Source organism: Aspergillus heteromorphus (genome assembly GCF_003184545.1).
Source record: "Aspergillus heteromorphus CBS 117.55 chromosome Unknown BO70scaffold_29, whole genome shotgun sequence".
NCBI classification, from domain to species: domain Eukaryota; kingdom Fungi; phylum Ascomycota; class Eurotiomycetes; order Eurotiales; family Aspergillaceae; genus Aspergillus; species Aspergillus heteromorphus.
This window is the reverse complement of record NW_020290434.1, coordinates 378,031-399,443: the sequence shown is the minus strand read 5'-3', so window position 1 is coordinate 399,443 and position 21,413 is coordinate 378,031. Positions and strand designations below refer to the sequence as shown.

Genomic DNA, 21,413 nt, shown 5'->3' with positions numbered 1-21,413 from the left:
TGCGTTATCTGGAGCCAATATTAGGTGCTCGTCCAGCGATTCCATAGATGCATGCATGATGGCGAACATCTTTGGACCCCCCCCCAAACCTGTCGACGATCCTATAAAGGACACAGGCCCGCACCAGTCTCCGCTGCCCTCCATTGCTTTGTTTCTTCCTCCCACACCCTTCCTTCCCCTATGGTCCAGGTAAAGAGTTGAGGTAAGATGACGGAATACAAGAGAGAGCCCGTGATTTACGGCATTCAGCCGGATGACAAGGAGAAGCTTGGGGAGACGACGACCAAGCTTGACGATTCCGACATCAGCGGCCTTCTGGAGCAATTGAGACAGATCGTGGCTGAGAACGAGCTCGACGTCAACTTCCCCTCCCATATCCTCGACCAGGCTCGGGAGATCCTCGAGGCCGAGGAGCACAACATCGACCTGTCACAGCTCAACGTTGTCATTGGCGAAATCGAGAAGCAGCGCTTCCTGATTGAGAATGACTCGCCTTACCCTGAGGTTCGCGCCGTCGTCGATCCCACCGACGATCCCGCGGTGTCGGCCAACACCTTCCGAGCCTGGTTCCTGGGCCTGGTGGCAACCATCATCTTCACGGGTGTCAACCAGCTGTTTACCATGCGCTATCCGGCCATCAGCATCTACTCCCTGGTCGCGCAGTTGCTTGCATACCCCTGTGGTGTGTTTTTGGCCAAGGTTCTGCCCACGCGCCAGTGGAATCTCTTTGGCTGGAAATTCACCCTAAACCCCGGCCCCTTCAACCAGAAGGAACACATGCTGATCACGGTCATGTCCAATGTCTCCTTCGGTGGCACCAATGGAACCGCCTACGTGACCTACATCTTCCAGGTGCTCAAGGCCAAAGACTTCTATGACATGACTGCTCTGTATGACAAGGCTGGGTTCCAGATCCTGGTTACTCTCTCGACCCAGTTGCTGGGATACGGGTGTGCCGGTGTGGTGCGGCGATTCCTGGTGTATCCCCCTGCCATGATCTACCCGACCTCCCTCTCGACCATCGCCCTCAACAAGGCCCTCCACAGTGACGAGGGTCGAGACGGGCATGTTCATGGCTGGAAGATCACCCGCTACCGCTTTTTCATGTATTGCTTCATCGGGATGTTCTTCTACTACTGGCTTCCTGGCTACCTCTTCCAGGCCCTCTCCTACTTCAACTGGATCAACTGGATTGCGCCGAATAACGTCAACCTGGCCATCATCTGCGGTACCGTCACCGGCATGGGTCTCAACCCCCTGCCCACCTTCGACTGGAACATCATCTACGCCCTATATGACCCTATCATCTACCCCTTCTACGCGCTCTCGAACATCGCGATCGGCACGATCGTCGGAGGTTTCTTCATCATCGTCCCGTTGTACTACAAGAACGTGTGGAATGCGGCTTACTTCCCGATTCTCAGCAACGATGTCTACGACAACACGGGTTCCACGTACAATGTGACTCGGGTGCTGAACAGCAAGGGCGAGTTTGACCTGGCAGGGTACGAGAGTTACAGCCCTCCATTCCTCACCACTGGATATATCATGATCTTCTACTTCTCCTTTGCCATTTACCTGGCCGCCATTGTCCACGTTGCGCTGTACAACCGCCGCGAGATCATCAAGGGCTTCAAGGCCATGTGGAAGTGGACCAACGCCAGGGATGAGCACGAGGACATCCACAACCGACTGATGAAGGCATACAAAGAAGTGCCAGAATGGTGGTACCTGACTCTTCTGGCAATCTCTTTTGTCTTTGCCTGCGTCGGTGTGGCCGTGTACGACACCGGACTGCCCATCTGGTCGATTGTGTTTGCCATCGCGCTGTGCCTGTTCCTCCAGATCCCTTACGGCATGGTGTACGCCATCACCAACTCCGAGGTCACCAACAATGTCATCGCAGAGTTCATTGGAGGCTACGCCATTGCCGGCAAGCCGGTGGCCAACCTGTTGTTCAAGGCGTACGGCTACATTGCCTGTGCGCAATCGATCCAGTTCGTCGCCGATTTGAAGCTTGGCCACTATATGAAGATTGCCCCCCGCGTGATGTTCTCGGCCCAGCTGGTCGCCACCATCGTCGGTGCCTTTGTCTCTCTCGGGGTCAACACCTGGGCTCTCGACAACATCAGCGACGTGTGCTCTATTGACCAGCCACAAAAGTTCACCTGTGCCGGTAATTTCCCCCCCAGCCGTCTCCTTCTTGGTCCGTTTCTTGCTAATCCTGCAATTCAGGTGCCCGCGACTTCTACACCTCCTCCGTCATCTGGGGGGCCATCGGACCGCGTCGTCTCTTCGGCGCTGGCAAGGTCTACAACTCGGTGCTCTACGGGTTCCTCGTCGGCGCCCTCAGCCCCATCCCCTTCTACATCTACACCAAATACTTCCCTCGCTCCCCCGTCCGTTACGTGTATCTCCCGCTTGTGTACTACGGGATCACGGATCTCGCGCCCTACAACGTCACCTACGCCTGGGCCCCTCTCGTCGTCGGCTTCTTCTTCAACTACATCATCAAGAACCGCTGGATGGCCTGGTGGGAGAAGTACGCGTATGTGTTCACATCCGCCATGTCGTGCGGTGTGGCCATCTCCGCGCTGGTCATTTTCTTTGCCGTCGAGTATCACGCTGTTAATGTTAATTGGTGGGGCAATGAGGTCTCGTACATTGGCTGCGACAACGACGAGTGTCCGCTGTTGTCGATGCCCGCGTCGGGAGTAATTGGTTGAGGAGTGAGGTTTATGCGGTGGGAGATGATGTGGATATGTGGCGATGATAATGTATGATTTGTTTATGATCATGTCTTTTATAAATGGTCTGAGACCGTCAATGAATCGATAGTTAATGCATATGCAAGGGACGGGGTTACCTGTCCAACGGACTCGTCCTAACCCTTACAGACAACATAATCCCGAATTCATGACTTTGGCACGAACCGCACTTTCCTGTAGGGCTACAATGGGCTCGTATGTCGATGACATCACGAGTCTCCGAACACACCACCCATCTCACCTTTCTCCTCCCCGAACCTTAACCCGTCCGTCCCTGACTGATAATCCTAGAAACCAAGATATCTCTCTCCTTCCAGATTCATCTCGGCAGCGCGACGGGGAGGCTCCCTCGCCAGCCCCTCCCCCCCCCCCCCCCCCCCCCCCCCATGAATCCACCCGCCGACTCTCCCCTCTTCGTCGCGGAAGAAGTCCTGTGCGCCTACCCAATCAGCACCCTGTACGACTCCTGTCCTCGATATCTCTTCTACGCCCTCCTGCTCGCCACCTGCGTGACCCGCTGGACGGGCTGGCTCGCGGACGTCTTCCTCGGCGCAGCAGCCACCTACGCCGGCACGGCGGCCATCCAAGCCTTCATCCTGGTGTCCAGCCCGCCCAAACATCCGCCTCCATCCCCGATCACCATCCCCCACGTCCCCGACAACACAACCCTCTGGTCCGCCTTCCCAGCCCTAATCACCAACACCACCCACCTGGACCTCATCCCCGCCGCCCTGGAACTCGATGCCGACGCCGTGCTCGCCATCGTCGTAACCGCCTACCTCACCTTCCTCCCCCTCCAATGCTGGTCGCGCGCCTTTTCCCACAACCGCGCCCGCTACCTTCTCTACACCCTCTGGCACATTCTCATGCTCGCCGGCTCCATCTCCGCCCTGATCTACTGGCCCACCCTCGCCGACTCCCCCAGCCAATACACCTTCTGCTTCCCCGACCTGCCCCCCACCAACACCGTCTCTAGCGACGGCTGGGATCCAAGCCAGCGCCCCTCGTCCTCCCCCTCGGCTTGGAACTCCAGCATCTGGACCATCTTCACCAACGCCACGGCCTTCGACCAGCTCGACGCCATATGCTTCTACCCCTGCTTCAACACCAGCCAGCCCCTGCGCCAGCAATCCTCCCTCGAAGCGTCCGTCGCATCAGGCGACAACCGGCTCCCCCAACGTCACCAGTTCTGGTCTGAGGTCGTTTACTCGAAACGATATATTTACAGTCTGATTGTCCTAACAGCGATCATCAATTCCACTCTCCTCCTCTTCAAGATCCTTCCGTACCGCTCCCGTCTTCCTTCCGCCAGGGTCCTGACCATCTGGGCCCAGCGATCGAATATCCTCGCGGGGTTCAAGAGGGATTTCCGCTCCGCAATCCGCATCTCGCATTCTAATTCCAATCCTAATTCCAATACCACCGCCACAGCCACCCATCCCTTCACTCCCAAACCCCACAACACAACCATCCTCCAGACCACCCGCAACCATCTCTCCACCTGGCACCCCTCATCCAGCCTCTTCACCCTCCACGCCATCGGCTCCTGGATGCGACTCCTCCTCGACACCATCATCCTCTGTGCCCTCCTCTTCAGTATCGTCGTTAGCCCCCTCACCGTCGTCGCCTTCGTCGTCTGGATCGAGTACTATATCCATCGGGATGGGCCGAGCCAGGAGACCCCGCGGCAGGTCGGCCAGTGGGAGCCGTTGGTCGCGGTGGGGTTTTTGGTTCTTTCGGCGGGCGTCCTCAAGATGAAGTATTGGGTTGCGTCGGGGGAGGAGTTGGACGAGGAGATTCGGGGGTTGAGGGAGAGGGTGCGCGTTTTGGAGGGGTTGAGGCAGGGGAGGGGCGGTAGGATGGGGAAGGGAATGGGGAAGGGGGATGGCGATGGGGACGGGGATGTTGAAGGGGGGATGTAGCAATATATATAGTATCCAGAGAAGTGGAGCCATATCATGTCTTCGACTGTACGGAGTATTGCTGCTGTTGAGTGGGTTTATGTTCATGAATTGTAGAGATCTACATCTTTATCCTCATCAGGCCCAATCCCGTTCACTCCACAGACCGCCAAACAACACAGGAATAACATGAGACATCGAACTACTTTCAGCTATCCACCCAGCTGAGTCCGAATCCGACAAGACGGAACGCGACGAGTGCCTCGGCACGGGGTAAATGTTTATCGTAGCGTCTAGCCACAAGTATGACTATTAGTGCGATGCGCTTGCCGTAGTCAGTATAGTGGGTAATATGTTATCCATCCGGAAGCCATTTTAGGTCAAGTTGGATTTTGAAGGGCGGGATTGGGGCTAGACTTGGCTAATCGTGGTTTGGTTTGATTTAGCTGAGCTTGCGGTTGGAGGGTCGTTATCAGCGGAGTTGCGGAATGTAATCGATTCCGAGGTTTAGGTTCTGTGGGAGTGAGTGGGTGGTGGAGGGTGGATGGGAGGTGAGAATGGTATCGTCGTATTCTTTATGGCGTGGAAATGGATCCTGGATGGAGAACTGACTTTTTTTTCGGGATGTGATCTGGTGAGAGGCTTGTTTTGGTTATATGTTTCGGAGGGGGTTGGATTGATGGATGGATTGCGTGCGAAGAAGAGATCGGGTTGTGACTGATGCCCCTAGCTGGTGGTTTGAGGTGTGAACTGTAAACCAAGTCCTGTCTTGGATGAGTGGAAAGTACATTCCCTAGATTTGCCGGTGGAATTGCAGTAGGCTATGGATTGATTGTAGCGATTTGCGATTTGCGACTTGCGATCTGCGTGTTTGATATATATATATATCGGGGATGGTAGACTGTGGAATTGAAGTCTGATGGCGGATATCCGAACCAGAGGCTCATGATGCTGCCAGTGGTGGTAAGAACATATGAAATCTGACGGCCAATAAGTCCCTTGGTATGTGTAGTGTAGACTAGCCCTTGTTGCATTATCAGTTGGCCAGTCACTCTTCAGTGCGAGGACACTAGTAGATAGGTAGGCTATTAGCATCGGCATCGGCATCGGAATCAACTCACCTCGGAGTATACAATTCTCATTGCCATGCCAGGGGCGTCACCACGAGGCACTTCCCCTTGACATTTAAATAGGGGGTCTTTCGTCGAAGTCTTCGAAGATATGGAACCGTTCCATGGCAGGCAGACGAGCATCCCAAAAACCCACGACGCGCCATGGAGTCCAAAACCATAACAACTCCCAGCTCCGAGCCTCGCACCCCCCAACCCACCCACAATGACCACACCAAAGCCATCCTCCAACGCCAAACCGACGGCCTACCAGCGTCCTCCCAAGCAAAACAGACAGTCTTCGCCTACGCCACACCCTTCGACATCCTCCTGATCACCCTGAGCACCCTCTCCGCCATCCTCGCCGGCGCCCTAAACCCCCTCCTAACGGTGATCTACGGCCTCCTGGTGCACTCCTTCCAAGACCACGCCAACGGCACCAGCACCACCAGCCACCTCTCGTCCTCCATCTCCCGCTTCTCCCTCTACTACGTGTACCTTGGCATCGCCGAGTTCATCCTCATCTACATCGCCACCGTGGGGTTCTACCACTCCGGCGAACGAATCACCCGGGCCCTACGTCGGGCATACCTCCAAGCCATCGTGCGGCAGAACATCTCGTTCTTCGATACCCTGAGTGCCGGCGAGGTGACCGCGCGGATCACCTCCGACATGAACGTCATCCAGGAGGGGATTACCAGCAAGGTCTCGATGTTTTTGACTGCCCTGGCGACGTTTCTCTCCGCGGTGGTGATTTAGTTGATTGAGTACTGGAGATTAGCCCTGATTTTGATCTCGACTGCCGTGTTGCTGGGCGGGATTGAGTTTGTTGGCTCGTTGTATGCGGTCAGATATAGTCGGCGGATGGGGGCGGCGCTGGGTCGCGGGTCCGCGGTCGCGGAGGAGGCGCTCGGGTCGATTAGACATGTTGCCGCGTTTGGGATCCAGCGGGGTATGGAGGAGAGGTATGTGAGGCATCTGGATACGGCGGAAACTTGGGGCTTCAAGATGCGGCTGGCTATTTCGTTGATGATCGGCGCGATTAATGCGGTGCCGTATCTCAGTTATGGGTTGGCGTTCTGGCAGGGCTCGAGATATATTGTCGACGGGGCGATGAGCGCGTCTGCCGTGGTGACCACGACCATGGCGACGATTATCGGTGCGTTTGCTGTTGGGAGAATTGCTCCCAGTGCGGAGTCCTTTATCAGCAGCATTGGTCATGCGGGGACGATTTTGGACGCGATTGCGAGGCAGTCGCCTCTTGATCCGCTTTCGACGGAGGGGAGGGTGCTGGAGGAGGTGGAGGGGGATATTGCGCTGGAGAATGTCAGTCTGGTGTATCCCTCCAGGCAGGATGTTGATGTGCTCAAGGCCATTACGCTGCGGCTGCCGGCCAACAAGACGACTGCTCTGGTTGGGGCGTCGGGATGCGGCAAGAGTAGTATTGTTGGCTTGGTGGAGCGGTTCTATGAGCCGACTGGGGGCAGGATTAGTGAGTGCTGATGATGAAAAGAATAAGGAGGAGTATGCTAACCAGACGCAGCATTGGACGGTCATGATGTCGCCGACTTGAACCTCAGCTGGCTGAGACGGCAGATGTCCTATGTCGTTCAGGAGCCGGTGCTCTTCAACAGGAGCATTTACGAGAATGTTCTGCTTGGCTTGGACGAGACCATGGTCAGTCTATCGGGGGCAGAAAAAGATAAACTGGTCCACGACGCAGCCAAAACAGCCAACGCCCACGAGTTCATCACGGGCCTGCCGCAGGGCTACCAGACCCAGGTCGGTGCCAAAGGACTTCAGTTGTCCGGTGGCCAAAGACAGCGAATCTGCATTGCCAGGGCAGTCATCAGCAACCCGAAGATTCTCCTGCTGGACGAAGCCACATCAGCTCTGGATGTTAAGTCTGAGAGAGTCGTCCAGCTGGCGTTGGAGTCGGCTGCGAAGAACCGGACCACCGTTGTGATTGCTCACCGTCTGTCGACTGTTCGCAAAGCGGATAACATTATCGTGTTGGCCGATGGCTGTGTGCTTGAGGAAGGGGGGCATCAGGAGCTGATTGCACAAGGTGGTGCCTACTCCCGACTTGTGGAGGCCCAGCAGGTCGCGGCAGAAGCAGAGACGGACATCTCCAACCCCAAACAGGATGACTTGGTCACAGTGAAGGTGAAGTCTAACCTTGTTAAAGTCAGCGAAAGCCCCGAGGTGAATGACACATCTGATGACCCCCCTGAGAAAGTTGAAGCTGTGATCGCCGCAGAAGCCAGACCTACCTTCCGAACATACTTCCAGGTCGTGGGAAAGCTCAACCAGAAGGAGGTACCCATCATCATCGCAGGTCTTCTCCTCTGCATCATCGCAGGATGCATCATCCCAGTGTCAGTATCACCCATCCCAACCCGTCCATCCGATACACTAACCGTCCCAGCCAAGCCGTCTTCTTCGCCGAATCCATCACCACCATCTCCCTCCCAGCCTCGGAATACCCCAAACTCCGCCACAACATCGACTTCTGGTGCCTCATGTTCCTGATGATCGCCATCGTAACATTCATCGCATGGGTCGGCCAAGGTATCTGCTTCTCGTACTCCACCGAGCGCCTCACCCACAAAGCCCGACACCAATCCTTCCGCTCCATCCTACGCCTGGACGTCAGCTACTTCGACCAGAAGAACCACTCCTCCGGCGCATTCACAGCCTCCCTGGCCAACACAGCACGGGAACTCACCGGCCTCAGCGGCGCCATCATCGGCGCAGCCCTAACCTTCACGACGACCCTTGCGGCGGGGATCATCATGTCGCTCGCCATCGGCTGGAAGCTCGCCCTAGTCTGCACCGCCACGATCCCCATCCTCGTGGGAACTGGCTACATCCGTCTGCGAATCCTCGCTCTCTTCGACGGGAAAGTCCGCAAGACCCACGAAGAAGCAGCCACGTACGCCAGCGAAGTGGTCAGCAGTATCCGGGCGGTTGCGTCGTTGACGCTCGAAAAGCATGTTCTCAGTGAGTACACCAACATTCTCGCCAAGGAGGTTGCGAAGTCCCTGCGGTCGATCTTGAAAGCCTCGACGCTGTACGCTGCATCCCAGTCCTTCGGGTTCTTCTGCGCGGCCCTCGTGTTCTGGTACGGCGGTACCCTGCTAGACAGCAACGAGTACACCACCCTGCAGTTTTATATCTGCTTCGTTGCGCTCGTTTCGGGGTCCCAGATTGCCGGGGCGATATTTAATTATGCACCCGATATGAGCAAGGCGCTTCATGCCGGTCGGGACTTGAAGGCTCTGTTTGAGCTGACGCCTACTATTGATACCTGGCGTGAGGGTACGGGGCAGGTGGATGCGCAGGCTGTCGGGCGTATTGATATCTCCGACGTCAGTTTCCGGTACCCCACTCGTTCGGAACGGCTGGTCTTAGAGAAGGTGGATATTCAGATCCAGCCCGGTCAGTTCGTCGCCTTGGTCGGGGCCAGTGGTAGCGGGAAGAGTACTGTCATTCAGCTGCTTGAGCGGTTTTATGATCCGACTAATGGCCGGATACTTGTTGATGGGCGGGATATCTCGGAGCTGAATGTCAATGAGTATCGCAGGATGGTGTCGTTGGTTAGCCAGGAACCAACCCTGTATGATGGATCGATCAGGGACAATCTCCTCTTGGGTGTTGAGAGACTGGTTGATGATGTGCAGCTCGTGCAGGCCTGCAGGGAGGCGAATATTTATGATTTTGTTTCGTCTCTTCCGTGAGTACACCCCGGTTTGGATGCTTTCTAGACACTTGATTGACTCAGGTGGCATGTCTGAACTGAGAAACTGACCCATAACAGAGACGGATTCAACACCCCCATCGGCACATCCGGAACCATGCTCAGCGGCGGCCAAAAGCAGCGACTGGCCATCGCGCGGGCACTCCTTCGAAAGACCCAGATCCTGTTGCTAGATGAGGCTACCTCGGCGCTAGACTCGGAGTCGGAGAAGGTCGTTCAGGAAGCTCTGGATCGGGCATCCAGTCAACGCACGACTATTGCTGTTGCGCATCGCTTGAGCACAATCCAACACGCGGACCTTGATCTGTGTCATTGACCATGGTTGTGTGGTGGAGCGAGGAACACACGCCACACTGATGGCGAGAAGGGGCCACTACTATGAACTTGTCCAGATGCAGAGTCTGGGGGGGATTCAACCGGAGGAGAGAGACTAAAGTGATACAACCGGCAGGCACACCTACAGCCACACTGCATTCAGCTGCATGTTGGCGCAACGATTCAATGATCCAGGCTGCGGCTTATAAAGAACAATTCAACTAGTTACCTGGGGGCTACCTCGGGTGCATTTAGCTAGCGCTCGAAGGGGTTCAACATACCCAGATGAATAATGATTATCTGTTTCATATCATGAAGGACAAACGAACCTCACCTTGAGATTTTCTCTTGTATCACCCAACTCGATCACCGTCAGCCAATCAACCCCCCACTCACAAGACATGCTTCCCAGGATGAAATCATCCTCGCCATCTCGTGTCAATCCTAGTTACACAAATCCCAGCTTCAGCGACCCCAGCCTGATCCCACCAGAATCATCACAACCCTACCCACCACAATCATCACAACCATACCCAGCCACGTCCTGACATCACCACCACCAGCCCCCCTCCTCCGCTCCCAAACCACCAACATCGCCCCTCAACCAAAATGACCACCTGCCCCACCAGCTCAACAAACTGCCACTTCAGCTGCCCCTCCGGCGGCACCTGGTTCATATGCCCTGACGCCCCCTACTTTGTCGGCTGCTGTGCCTCCGACCCCTGCAAGAACCCCGCCTCCGCGCCCTGCCGCGACCTACACCCTGCGTCCTTCAACACCAGCCTCTTCCCCCAGATCCTTCCCAACGACTGCATCGGTCAGACCAGCTCGGACTGGTACGCCTGCAACTTCACCAAACCGTCGTTCCTCGGGTGCTGCAAGAGTAACCCCTGTGCCAAGAATGGATGCGTACACGGGGACTTGCTCCCCGCGGCGTGGAGTACGGCGGCCGTTGGACAGCTGAGTTTGTTTCTGGATGGGGGGACGGTGCCTTCGGATACGGGGGGGAATGACACGAATGGGTTATCGGGTGGGGCGATTGCGGGGATTGTTGTCGGTGCCGTGGTGGGGGTTGTTGTTGTTGGGATGTTGGCTTTCTTCCTCTGGAGGAGGAGGGAGGGGAGGGGGGGAGAAGGCAAGGAGAAAGTTGCGGCCGGTGAGGGGGGAAGGATCCTGATGGGGCAGCTCGGAGAAAATGCCTCTTCATCGCCTGATCAAGGTACGTGATGGGATAGGATGTATGTACCCTCTGGATGGATGGCGGTGCTAAGCAGTACAGACTCGCAAACGAGCAGCCCTAACATAATCGTCAAGCCGCTATCCGGCTCTTCGACTGCCTTCACGTCGCCCTCGTTGGGTGTCAGTTCGGAGAGCCCCCGGTCGGTTTCGGAGTACTCGCATGCTGATAACCGTCCGAGTCTGGGATGGCATGTATATGACATGCCGAACGTGCCAGGGGTGATTCAGGAGTTGGATGCAAGCGCTTCGGAGGTGCATGAGTTGGATGATACGGGGCGGGCAATCCCACGTCGGTGAATAGGACTACTACTGGTGGCGACTGTCCATATGAATCCATGACTTTGATGCCTGTTTGTGCTTTTGGCAAGGAAATAGAGTATGTATTCGTGGGTGAGACTGGTTGGGAAAACACGCCACCTTTGACAGCGATTCTTGGTCTTGGGCTTATCCTTGGCCGTGTCAATGTGTTTATGGGTAAGAGCGTATATATCCTAACCCTGCTCTTTCCACGGCAGAAGCCAAAGATTCCATTTCAATCATTTACCAGATTGATTTTTCTATTGGTAATGGTGTAGATAATCCACTGATCATTAAGACTCGCTGTGAAAGGGAGAGATATCACCTTGCAGCATCAAACTTAGAACCATTCACTACCTCGAGTGAGATCCCTGTTCGAGTAGGTGCTTGCGGTCGGCTGGCACGGACCAGGGCGCCCCACCACACTTCCCTTCACTTATCGCGATCGGGATACATGATCGGCAATCAAACTTTTCCCGGATTCCCGACCACTTTGGAGTTCACGATAGAACAAACCCACGTGGCCTTCGTCCTAAACGCCCAGCGATCAATTCAACACAGGGGGACCCGTCAAACCAGGCGCCTCGGACAGACCGACCGACTTTGCTCGCGATGTCTGGATTCGACGCGTACGACAATGGTGAGACACCCCTATGCCAACCCCGACAACCTCCACTAACCCCTTTATCCGGACGTAACAGGCCTGCCTGCGGACGGGCTATCAGACCTGGAGTCCTGGCTGCCGTCTGACAGCTACGGAGTGGACACTCCCCAGCAGTCGTTCGAATGGACGGATAGTTGGCTCACCCACTCCCTGAGCAGCCAGCCATCGCCTCTCGGTTTCGACCCGTCCAGCGAGGGCAACGGGGTGTCTCACGCTTCTCCTCATCTCACGTTCCAATCGCCTCTACCTTTCGATGAGACGAGTCCCGGAACAGGCAGTGCTTTGCATAGCCCCCTCTACGAAGGAACAAACCTTGGGCTTGATACTAATGGCAACTGGCCAAATCACCCTCTACCATCAACACCGCAGCAGTCCGATAGCAACGAGTATCCATTCCTGCCCACCAACCTCTTCAATCGCCCTACCCCGGGCCTCCCCCGTCGCAGAAGCAGGTACTTCCGTGGCTCCAGGGCCGGGGGGCGACCCGTTGCCATTCCCATGGCCCGAATGCCAGCCAGCAGCATGGACCCCATGCAGCGATGGCAGGAAAGTCCGCCGGAGTCCGAGGCGGCGTCTCTCTCCGCTATCGCGAACGCACTGCAGCGAACCTCCGTTCGCGACGAGGAGACGCGATCACGAAGTTCAAGGGAGAGAGCACTTTCGAGCGGAAGCGTCGACGGGTGGACGACCGGGTCCTCGCGATCCATCGCCTCGTCGACTGGATCCCGAACCAGCAGTTTCCAGAGCTTCCAGACGACATCTCGGGGCCGCGTGAGGAAGGCCCGGAAGTCGCACGCCTCAGCTGACTCTGAGCAGCGACGGTACCCGTGTACGTTCTGCTGCGACACCTTCAAGCGGAAACACGACTGGACTCGACATGAGAAATCGCTCCATCTGGACCTCGACCAGTGGGTCTGCGCGCCTCATGGTGGCTCGGTGTTATCTCCCCTCACTGGACGGAGTCACTGCGCGTATTGCAATGTGCTCGATCCTACCCCCGATCATCTGGAAGGTCACAACCACACCGCGTGCCATAAAGACCACGACGCGCGGATATTCCGCCGCAAGGACCATCTGGTGCAACATCTTCGGGTATTCCATCACCTAGATACCATGCCTATCATCGATGACTGGAAGATGGAGCCCCCTACCGTGGTGTCGCGGTGCGGATTCTGCGACCAGCAATTGTCCTCCTGGGAAATGCGCGCTGATCACCTCTCCGAGCATTTCCGACGAGGTCTGACCATCAAAGACTGGAGAGGCGATCACGGGCTGGACCCCTCTATCGCGGTGCAGGTCCGGAATGCCCTGCCTCCGTACGTTCTGGGAACGGAGGCTGGCACGATGATTCCCTTTTCGGCTACCGATCCCAGAACGAAAGATCACCTGCATCAAATGTCGTATAAGAATGGGTGGAATGTGCACTCCACCGGGAATGAATCGAGCGATATGCTAGGAATAGGGTTGCCTGAAGAGCAGGAGCCGGAGCTGGATTCAAAAACTTACGCCAACTTTCTGGTGTCGCATCTTGAACGGTTCGCGCAGCAGAGTATGGCTCAGGGCATGTTTCCCGATGATAAGATGCTACAGGATGAGTCCAGACGGCTGATCTATGGGGATGCGGGGGATGCGTGGGAGCAGACGATCGCTGATAATATCGAGTGGTTGGCGGAATTTCGAAGACGACATCTCATGCAGGAATACCCGCTGTCGGAGACCACGGATATACCTTGATTTTTCTGGCATTTCTGTGGATGGTCGGTACATCTTGTCGACAGGCAGCACGGCTGATTCTGCGGAAAAGACGTCGCTACTGCGCCCCAGCGAAGGAATGGGTTCCTGTCGTCACAGCCATTTCCCTTCACCATTCATCTGCGATCGCAAATTACAGACCTACGATATCCACGCATCAAAGCGGAACCAAACATCAACAACTCATAACATTCATAAACTAGCCAGACTAGTAAGACGCCTTCTTCTCAACCTTCCCCTCTCCCCTCGCCAGACTAACCGCCTCAGTCATGGCATGCGACAAGCCCGATACATCCGTCGAGATGCTAAGCATATCAAAGCCCATATCCGCAAAATGCTTCGCCTGCGCACCGGACGTACAGAAAATGCCGGATTTCTTCCCCGCCGCGCGAGCCGCATCTCTAATGCGAACGATGGCCGCGTTGAGCTCGGGCTTGATCTCGCCGTTGATCACCGGGTGGCCGATGTTGTTACCTGGACTCGGAGTCAGGAACCGCAAGTGCAAATGGGACGGTTCAGCTCACCAAGATCAAAAGGTCCGATGAAGAGAACGTCAATGCCCGGCACTTCTGCAATGTCTTCTACCTCTGCCAGCGCCTCTTTCGTCTCGATCTGGACCATCGTCAGGAGGCTAGCGTTGGCGTGTTGCAGGTACTCGGTCATGGAGGGGACCGGGTTGAATCGCTCCATGGCGAAGGGCGATCCGAACCCGCGGTTGCCCCAAGGGGGGAATTTCGAGGCGTTGACGGCATCTCTGGCGTCTTGGGCCGTGCGGAGGAGGGGGATTAGAATCTACAGACGATCAACAGTTGCTCTTCGGATATCAGTCTTGACGTATACTCACGCCGTGGGCACCACAGTCCAGGGCACCTGGTAAATAATCAGTCAATTCGGACACTTCTACCCTATCATACTATGAAATTCATGGGATTCCCACGCTTGATCATCCACGACTGGTTATCAGCAACTCGCACGATGGGGGATACACCGAGGGCGGCAATGGCTGGAACAGCATCATGCATCGCGCCATCTACTCCTATCAGCACCATAACTTCCCAATGCCAATGAACGCAACCAACCATCGATGTTCCCATGCTCACAATCCACCAACACCCAGTCAATATCCGGCGTCTTTGCCAGCGCCCGAGAAATATTGGCCCCGGGAAACATCTGCCAAACGCCCAAACTCGGGCGTTCACCTTCGGTGAAGACCGCACGCAGCGGGTTGGATAGACCTGTGAATGACGCCATATCTAGGGACTTGCGATCGAGTGAGTCAGTCAGTCAGTCAGTCAGTCAGTGGAGGAGTAGATTACAGATTAAAGGTCTGACAGGACGAGTCCACAGATAAGTAATGGCTGCGGCCTGGATCCAGCCCGAACCCCCACGCCCTAGGGCGCAGAAGGTGGGCTGTGACGATACCGTACGGAGAATTTCGGCAGAAAGGTATGGAGCGGAGAGAAGCCCGACGCCGGGATTACAGAACGGGACGGTCTTGCGCCCTACCGCGATGCGCCCTAAGGGGCTGCGTGTGGGTCGTGGTGGAGCGCTTCAGTATCGTGAGTCTGCTGTATAAAGCAGCCATCTATCCCAGAGCCTCATGGGGACAGGGACATCAAATCGACACGAACGGTCTTCGCACCATCTAGCATCATGAGTGTTCAGCAAAATGGCGTGGTTGTCCACGAACGGCCCTCCATCACGGATATCATGGAGAGAAGAGCCAAGGCCGGCAGGCTCGTCACGGGTATAGCAGCTGTCTCGGATAGTGACATGTTCAAGGCCCCGGTATGGCTCTCCCTACACTACATCGTCAGAAGGCCTCGCTAACATAACCCAAGACGTCCGGCAAGCCCAAGGCCAAGAACTGGGACTGTGAGCGCCCAACATCATCCAATCCCTCGCACCCCAACTAACAAACCCCCAGCCCACCTCAGCCCAGAGAGTCAAGGCCGCCCGCCATGCATCCTCAAACAAGCCTCCGGCTACCTCAAAGTCCCCGGCATGATCTCCCTCGGCGGCGGCTTCCCATCCAGCGAATACTTCCCGTACTCCGAGATCAGCATGCGGGTGCCCACCGCGCCCGCCTTCGCCGAAACCGACCCGACGCAACTCGTCACCATCGGCAAACACGACATCAGAGACGGAACATCCGAATACGACCTCTCCGTAGCCCTCAACTACGGGCAAGCGACCGGATCTCCGCAAATGACGCGGTTCATCACCGAGCACACCGAACTCATGTTCAACCCGCCCTACGCTGACTGGCAGATCTGTCAGACTGTCGGGAGCACCAGCGCGCTGGAACAGACCGTCCGCATGCTGTGCGATCGCGCGAGAAAAGACTCCATCCTGACGGAGGAATACACCTTCGCGACGGCCCTCGAGACCATCGCTCCACTGGGTGTCAAGGCCTTCGGCGTGCAGATGGACGGGGAGGGACTGCTGCCGGAAAGCATGGACCAGACCCTCTCCGAATGGAACGAAGACGCCCGGGGCGCCCGCAAGCCCCACGTCCTATATACCGTTCCGTCCGGGCAGAATCCCACCGGCGCGACGCAGGGCATCCAACGCCGGAGGGACATCTACGCCGTGTGCCAGAAACACGATCTGTACATCATCGAAGACGAACCGTACTACTACCTCCAAATGCCGGCCTACAAAGCCCAGCCCACCGCCCCGTCCTCATCCGACCCCACCAGCGTCGAGACCTTCATTGCAGGCCTCGTCCCCGCTTTCCTGAGCATCGACGTCGACGGCCGCGTCCTCCGCATGGACTCCTTCTCCAAGGTCCTGGTCCCCGGCTCCAGACTGGGCTGGATCACAGCCAGCGCGCAGATCGTGCAGCGGTACCAGCGACACGCCGAGGTCGCGAACCAGGGACCCAGTGGGTTTTCGCAACTCATGCTGTGGAAGCTGCTTGATGAAACATGGGGTCACGAGGGGTATCTGAGGTGGTTGATGGATTTGAGGATGCATTACACCAGAAGACGTGATGCGTTGTTGGCTGTTTGCGATGAGTTTCTGCCCAGGGAGGTCGTGAGCTGGACTCCGCCTTCTTCGGGGATGTTTGTATGTTTCTATTCCCCTCCTGTTCTGGTTTGTGCGAGGTGACACTAACATGGATAATAGCTCTGGATGAAGGTTGATCCTGCCAAACACCCGGACTATCCCCGTCGCTCTGCACTGGATATTGAGGAAGAAATCTTCCATCATGCGATCGATAATGGTGTTCTGTGTGCCCGGGGCTCTTGGTTCCGGACGGAGCCGGGTACGCCTGCCAGTGAGATCTTCTTTCGGGCGACGTATGCGAGTGCCAGTGAGGAGGCGATGGGCACGGCGATTCAGAGGTTGAGTATGGCGATTCGGAAGTCCTTCCAGCTGCAGTAGATAGGTGGATTTGATGGTGAGGGCGGTTATGCTTTCGTTTTGGGATTTCGTTGCATGGGTTGGCGTTTGGGGTGCGGAATTAGATCTGACTTGTGACCTGGCAGGCAGTCAGATTGCCTCTTTACGTACTAATTAAACACACTTCAATTAACAAATTTTGTTCGTTATACCTCGCAAAATAATGCCTCATGATGAATTATTGAATTGGGCGGCAATAACGGCCTTGTCTCACCAACCCTCCCAAGCTACCTTCCAACCTGGCAACGAATATGAGTGGAGGCCATCATCTTCAATCTTTAAACAGGGCAAACAGCGCAGCAGACAGCCAGCAGACGGCGATGCCCGAGACCAGGGCAGTAACACCCGCCTTGACGAACAGAGCTCCTTCCCTTTTCAGTATCTTGACCTCTACGACCGAATATTAATTAGCCTTTCGGCCAGCTTCTCCGTTTTCGTATGACGCATAACCCGCCCAACTGATAGGACAATCCTTACTGCAACTCATCATAAGCTTTCGAAGTCTCGAGGAACAGGGCAGCAAGTTGACACCAGAACCTGTCAAATTGTCCCCCAACCAGGAAAGCGTATAGCCACTGTACATTTTGACACACTTTATCATGCCGTACTTGCATACTTCTTGATCATAACCCCCCCCCCCTACCACCCCTTTCTCCCCCTCACAAAGTCCAACCGCCATCATGTCCACGCTAGCCGAACACATCTCCCTCAACCAAGTCACCGACCACTATGTCTCTACACACCACCCCCAACGCATGACCAACCCAGCCCCAGTCGCGTACGGCGGCTACTCCATCGCGCTAGCCATCCACGCGGCCTACAAATCCCTCCCAGGGGACTTCCACCTCTACTCAGCGGTAGGCCACTACCTCCGCCCCGTCAGCACAGCCGCCCGCCTGATCATCAAGCCGCGACTCCTCCGACACACACGCAACTTCATCACCTACCGCATCGCCATCGAACAAGAGACCCCCGACAGCACGCAGCCGCGCGAATGTCTCGAAATCCTCGCCGACTTCCACCACGACGAGCCCTCGCTGCTCTCCTACTCCGCGCCCCCCACCCGTCCCTACAGCCACTGGAAAGACTGCCCGCCCTGGACCGCCGTCCTCGACGACCAATGGGTCAAACCCGGCCGGATGCCCTCGCCCGAAGCCCGAACCTTCAACACCGTCTTCGGGCTCCCCCGGCACCTCTATGAGGGCCGTCTCTGCCCTGAAGGCATCATGGCGCAGAACCTCTACGGGATGGTCAAGCACGCGGATACCAGCCAGGATCAGTTACCGCCTACCGCGAAGACGTCCGCCGACTGGTTGCGGGTTCTGCATCCCCTGTCCACGGAGGGAGAGGAGATGGGTGCCCTTGGACTGGTGATGGATTCCTTCCTGAGTATTCTGGCGCTGACGCATAATCATATGTTCTTTGATGATACGGGGGCGGTGGCGAGCTTGGATTTCGCGCTGCGGGTGTTTCAGGCGGACGTGAGGATGGAGGAGTGGCATTTGAGGGAGTTGGTTAATCATGAGGCCGGTCGGGGGAGGACGTATAGTGAGAGTCGGCTGTGGGATGAGAAGGGCGGGTTGGTGGCTTGTATGACGCAGCAGTCGATTTTGAGGGTTCCCAACGTGAAGGGGGAGAGGGCGAAGATATAGATCGATCGATTTTTGTCTGGACTCGTGGGCTGGCAGGGGGGGGTGTTCTTTTTAGATCATTGGGTGAGAAGGTGTGACGGCATCTCTATAGAGAGTGATATAGTAGCATCATGATTGAATCTGATCTGGTTGGGCTGTGTTGGTTGACCAGTTGCTGGGAGCTGCTTCGGAATGCGTACACGGCATGTCCTTCTGGTTTGACAGGTCGGGCTGGGTTTCCCTCGGGCGCAGTCTGCAGTATCTATCCAGAAAGGCAAATCTCTGTTAGACCGTCGCACCTGCACATGAAAGCCAGCCGGAGATGGATATGAATCTCGAGACATGGCGAACTGATTGATTACTGATCCGATAATCAGCTGGCAGCTGTCTGTTATCGACCAGTAAGCGCCCGGACTGTCATCAGGCCCTGCAGGACCTCGTCAGCGTGTGGCGTGCACCTAACTATACTATAAGCCGGCATCCCAGCCGGCATCCCAGCCACAAGAGCGGTCACCATCTCAGCATGTGCTAACATCGCCAAAATGGACAGTGAACGCCATCACCCCAGCCATCCAGACACAGCAAGATGACAAATCCGCACCCGCATCGAGACACGAAGCTGATGCCGGGAGGACGAACCCGGAGAGGCCGGGCGAATGCCACCAACCAGGGCCGAGTGGCGCCCTCCCAGCGACCCTGGCAGGCCGATCCGGGGGCCAGACCAGCTGCCTCGAATCAGCAAAGCCCCGCCTTCCTTCGCAGCGGCTGCTCTTTTGTCGGCCGCACGAGCATCATCAACTCTCCCTTCCCGCCCTCGACGTGCGAAGGAAGCGAAGCACCATGTCGCTCCAGATGGCCACCCACGATAGCTACGCCGCCATACCAGACCCCGGCGTGTCCGACCTGGACCGATTGCTCTCCGCATCGTCCTACCCCGTCAACAGGTCGGTTGTCCGACCTGTGCAGCTCGATGTCGAGCAACCGCCCTTGTATGGCGGATATGGCGAAGTCCAAGTGGACGAGGCGATCGAGGAGCAGCCGATTATCCAGATTGACCCATCAACCGAATCCGACCTAACCATCCCCACGCGTCGCAGCTCCGAGGCCAATGCGTCGAGGACGATGGTCGCGCCGAAGAAGCGTGGTAGGCCGCGCAAGAGCGAAACCGATCTGACAGGGGAGCGTCCAGAAGAGGTTGGTCTGTCTGGTGCTGTCGTTCACACTGCGTCCATTCCTAGCACATAACCCCGGAAACGGGCTCACGCAGCACAGCGACGTCGAGCGCAGATCCGAATCGCTCAACGAGCGTATCGCGACCGCAAGGAGGCGGCGTTGTCGAGATACGAAGCCCGCATCCTCGAGCTCGAGACCGCCATGAAGAAGATGAACGCCACGATCTTCACCTTCGGGGATCACCTCGCCCACTCGGGGGTCATCGCATCCGACTCCAGCCTGCGATCGCACCTGCACGACACGCTGCAGACATGCAAGACTCTCGCCGATGGCTGCATATCACCATCTCCCGAAGAAAGCGACACCACGCCCCCACAGCCACCACCCCCTCCCTCCCCCCACACAGCCATAACCCTAACCCCTCCACGCCCCTCAGCTCCGACTCCCCCCTCCTCTTCAACAACGCCAACATCCCCATCATCTCACTCCCAACCTTCATGACCCAGCTCCGTCTCGCCTGCATCGCCAACGGGCTGAACCTCCTCCGCAACCCCGCCGTCAAACTCACCGACCTGAACAAGAAATTCCGCTTCCTCCTCAGCATCATCAGCCGCGAAGACCTCGCCTCCTACTTCGAAGGCATGTTCCACTCGCGCATGGATCCCTCCCGCATGGACGACTGGGACGGCATCCCCTTCTTCCGTCTCGGAGAGGCAGGAAGCCATTACCTGCCCTATCCGTCGCCTCCCTCGCCCCCCGCCCTATACCAATTCCAGAACCCGATCAGGGAGGATCCGCTCTCGACTTTCTCCCCGGAGGTGATGGAGCAGTTGGATGGAACGTGGTTCGACCTTCAGGATCTGCAGGGCTTCTTGCAGCAGAGGGGGGTTTATATGCTTGCGAGACCGCCGTCGGGGTCGGGGTCGGGGTCGGGGGAGGAGGAGGCGGGGTGGAAACGGGGGGCGGTCGATCCGTCCAGTTTGATTAAGCGTATGGTTTTCCCTCCCGGTCCTGTCTCTTTGGTCCGGTCGCTGACGATGCTAGTATTGGTCAACTGGGGAATATGTCTTGGTCGGTCGCCTGGGTGGAAACCGGTTGATGTGGAGCGGGCTCTTCGGATGGCGTTGTGGAAATAATGCATGGCCTTTCTTGCCTTTCCGGGAGTAATGATCCGATGTGAAACTTTCAATCAGATGTACTGCACTTCCCCTTGCCGCATGTCCAGTCAAATTGTGATCTCATTCTTGATACTCACGGTTGCGGTGTTTTTCGGCAATATTCTGTTTGGAGAAGGAGCCCAGGATATATATACATATATATATCATATATATATATGATGTCGTCAGTTTGAAACCAAGCAGGATAGTCAGAGCAGGTAACTCGACGGATGGAATAT

General features: G+C 56.5%; 8 protein-coding genes across 8 annotated transcripts; 7 read left to right on the top strand and 1 right to left on the bottom strand.

Annotated features, from left to right (window-relative positions):
* Positions 1–207: 207 nt before the first annotated feature.
* Positions 208–2,760, top strand: BO70DRAFT_415024 (OPT oligopeptide transporter family; the record flags this gene model as incomplete). Its single annotated transcript, XM_025547361.1, has 3 exons — positions 208–852; positions 901–2,176; positions 2,236–2,760. 3 exons carry the CDS (start codon positions 208–210, stop codon positions 2,724–2,726), a joined length of 2,412 nt encoding a protein of 803 aa, XP_025396136.1. The 3' UTR covers positions 2,727–2,760.
* Positions 2,761–3,154: 394 nt separating this feature from the next.
* Positions 3,155–5,411, top strand: BO70DRAFT_432110 (uncharacterized protein; the record flags this gene model as incomplete). The annotated part of the gene is made up of 2 exons (XM_025548293.1): positions 3,155–4,585; positions 5,400–5,411. The coding sequence occupies 2 exons, from the start codon at positions 3,155–3,157 to the stop codon at positions 5,409–5,411; spliced, it is 1,443 nt and encodes a 480-aa protein (XP_025396135.1).
* Positions 5,412–5,943: 532 nt separating this feature from the next.
* fmpD (ABC-type transporter fsqE) lies at positions 5,944–9,854 on the top strand (the record flags this gene model as incomplete). Its single annotated transcript, XM_025546875.1, has 5 exons — positions 5,944–6,483; positions 6,538–7,270; positions 7,322–8,156; positions 8,207–9,514; positions 9,599–9,854. The coding sequence occupies 5 exons, from the start codon at positions 5,944–5,946 to the stop codon at positions 9,852–9,854; spliced, it is 3,672 nt and encodes a 1,223-aa protein (XP_025396134.1).
* Positions 9,855–10,462: 608 nt separating this feature from the next.
* On the top strand, positions 10,463–13,787 carry BO70DRAFT_373783 (uncharacterized protein; the record flags this gene model as incomplete). Its single annotated transcript, XM_025544932.1, has 4 exons — positions 10,463–10,736; positions 11,982–12,018; positions 12,434–13,465; positions 13,499–13,787. 4 exons carry the CDS (start codon positions 10,463–10,465, stop codon positions 13,785–13,787), a joined length of 1,632 nt encoding a protein of 543 aa, XP_025396133.1.
* A 220-nt stretch (positions 13,788–14,007) lies between these two features.
* On the bottom strand, positions 14,008–15,085 carry BO70DRAFT_432108 (HpcH/HpaI aldolase family protein). The gene is made up of 5 exons (XM_025548292.1): positions 14,885–15,085; positions 14,743–14,835; positions 14,650–14,675; positions 14,330–14,597; positions 14,008–14,279 (listed from the first exon to the last, which is right to left on the bottom strand). The coding sequence occupies exons 1-5, from the start codon at positions 15,054–15,056 to the stop codon at positions 14,014–14,016; spliced, it is 825 nt and encodes a 274-aa protein (XP_025396132.1). The 5' UTR covers positions 15,057–15,085; the 3' UTR covers positions 14,008–14,013.
* A 116-nt stretch (positions 15,086–15,201) lies between these two features.
* Positions 15,202–17,297, top strand: BO70DRAFT_432107 (aminotransferase-like domain-containing protein). The gene is made up of 4 exons (XM_025548291.1): positions 15,202–15,593; positions 15,647–15,680; positions 15,733–16,877; positions 16,938–17,297. The coding sequence occupies exons 1-4, from the start codon at positions 15,459–15,461 to the stop codon at positions 17,193–17,195; spliced, it is 1,572 nt and encodes a 523-aa protein (XP_025396131.1). The 5' UTR covers positions 15,202–15,458; the 3' UTR covers positions 17,196–17,297.
* Positions 17,298–17,893: 596 nt separating this feature from the next.
* On the top strand, positions 17,894–18,865 carry BO70DRAFT_343326 (thioesterase family protein; the record flags this gene model as incomplete). Its single annotated transcript, XM_025541417.1, has 1 exon — positions 17,894–18,865. One exon carries the CDS (start codon positions 17,894–17,896, stop codon positions 18,863–18,865), a length of 972 nt encoding a protein of 323 aa, XP_025396130.1.
* A 779-nt stretch (positions 18,866–19,644) lies between these two features.
* Positions 19,645–20,659, top strand: BO70DRAFT_126994 (bZIP transcription factor). The gene is made up of 2 exons (XM_025537994.1): positions 19,645–20,038; positions 20,117–20,659. Exons 1-2 carry the CDS (start codon positions 19,685–19,687, stop codon positions 20,516–20,518), a joined length of 756 nt encoding a protein of 251 aa, XP_025396129.1. The 5' UTR covers positions 19,645–19,684; the 3' UTR covers positions 20,519–20,659.
* The last annotated feature ends 754 nt before the right edge of the window (positions 20,660–21,413 follow it).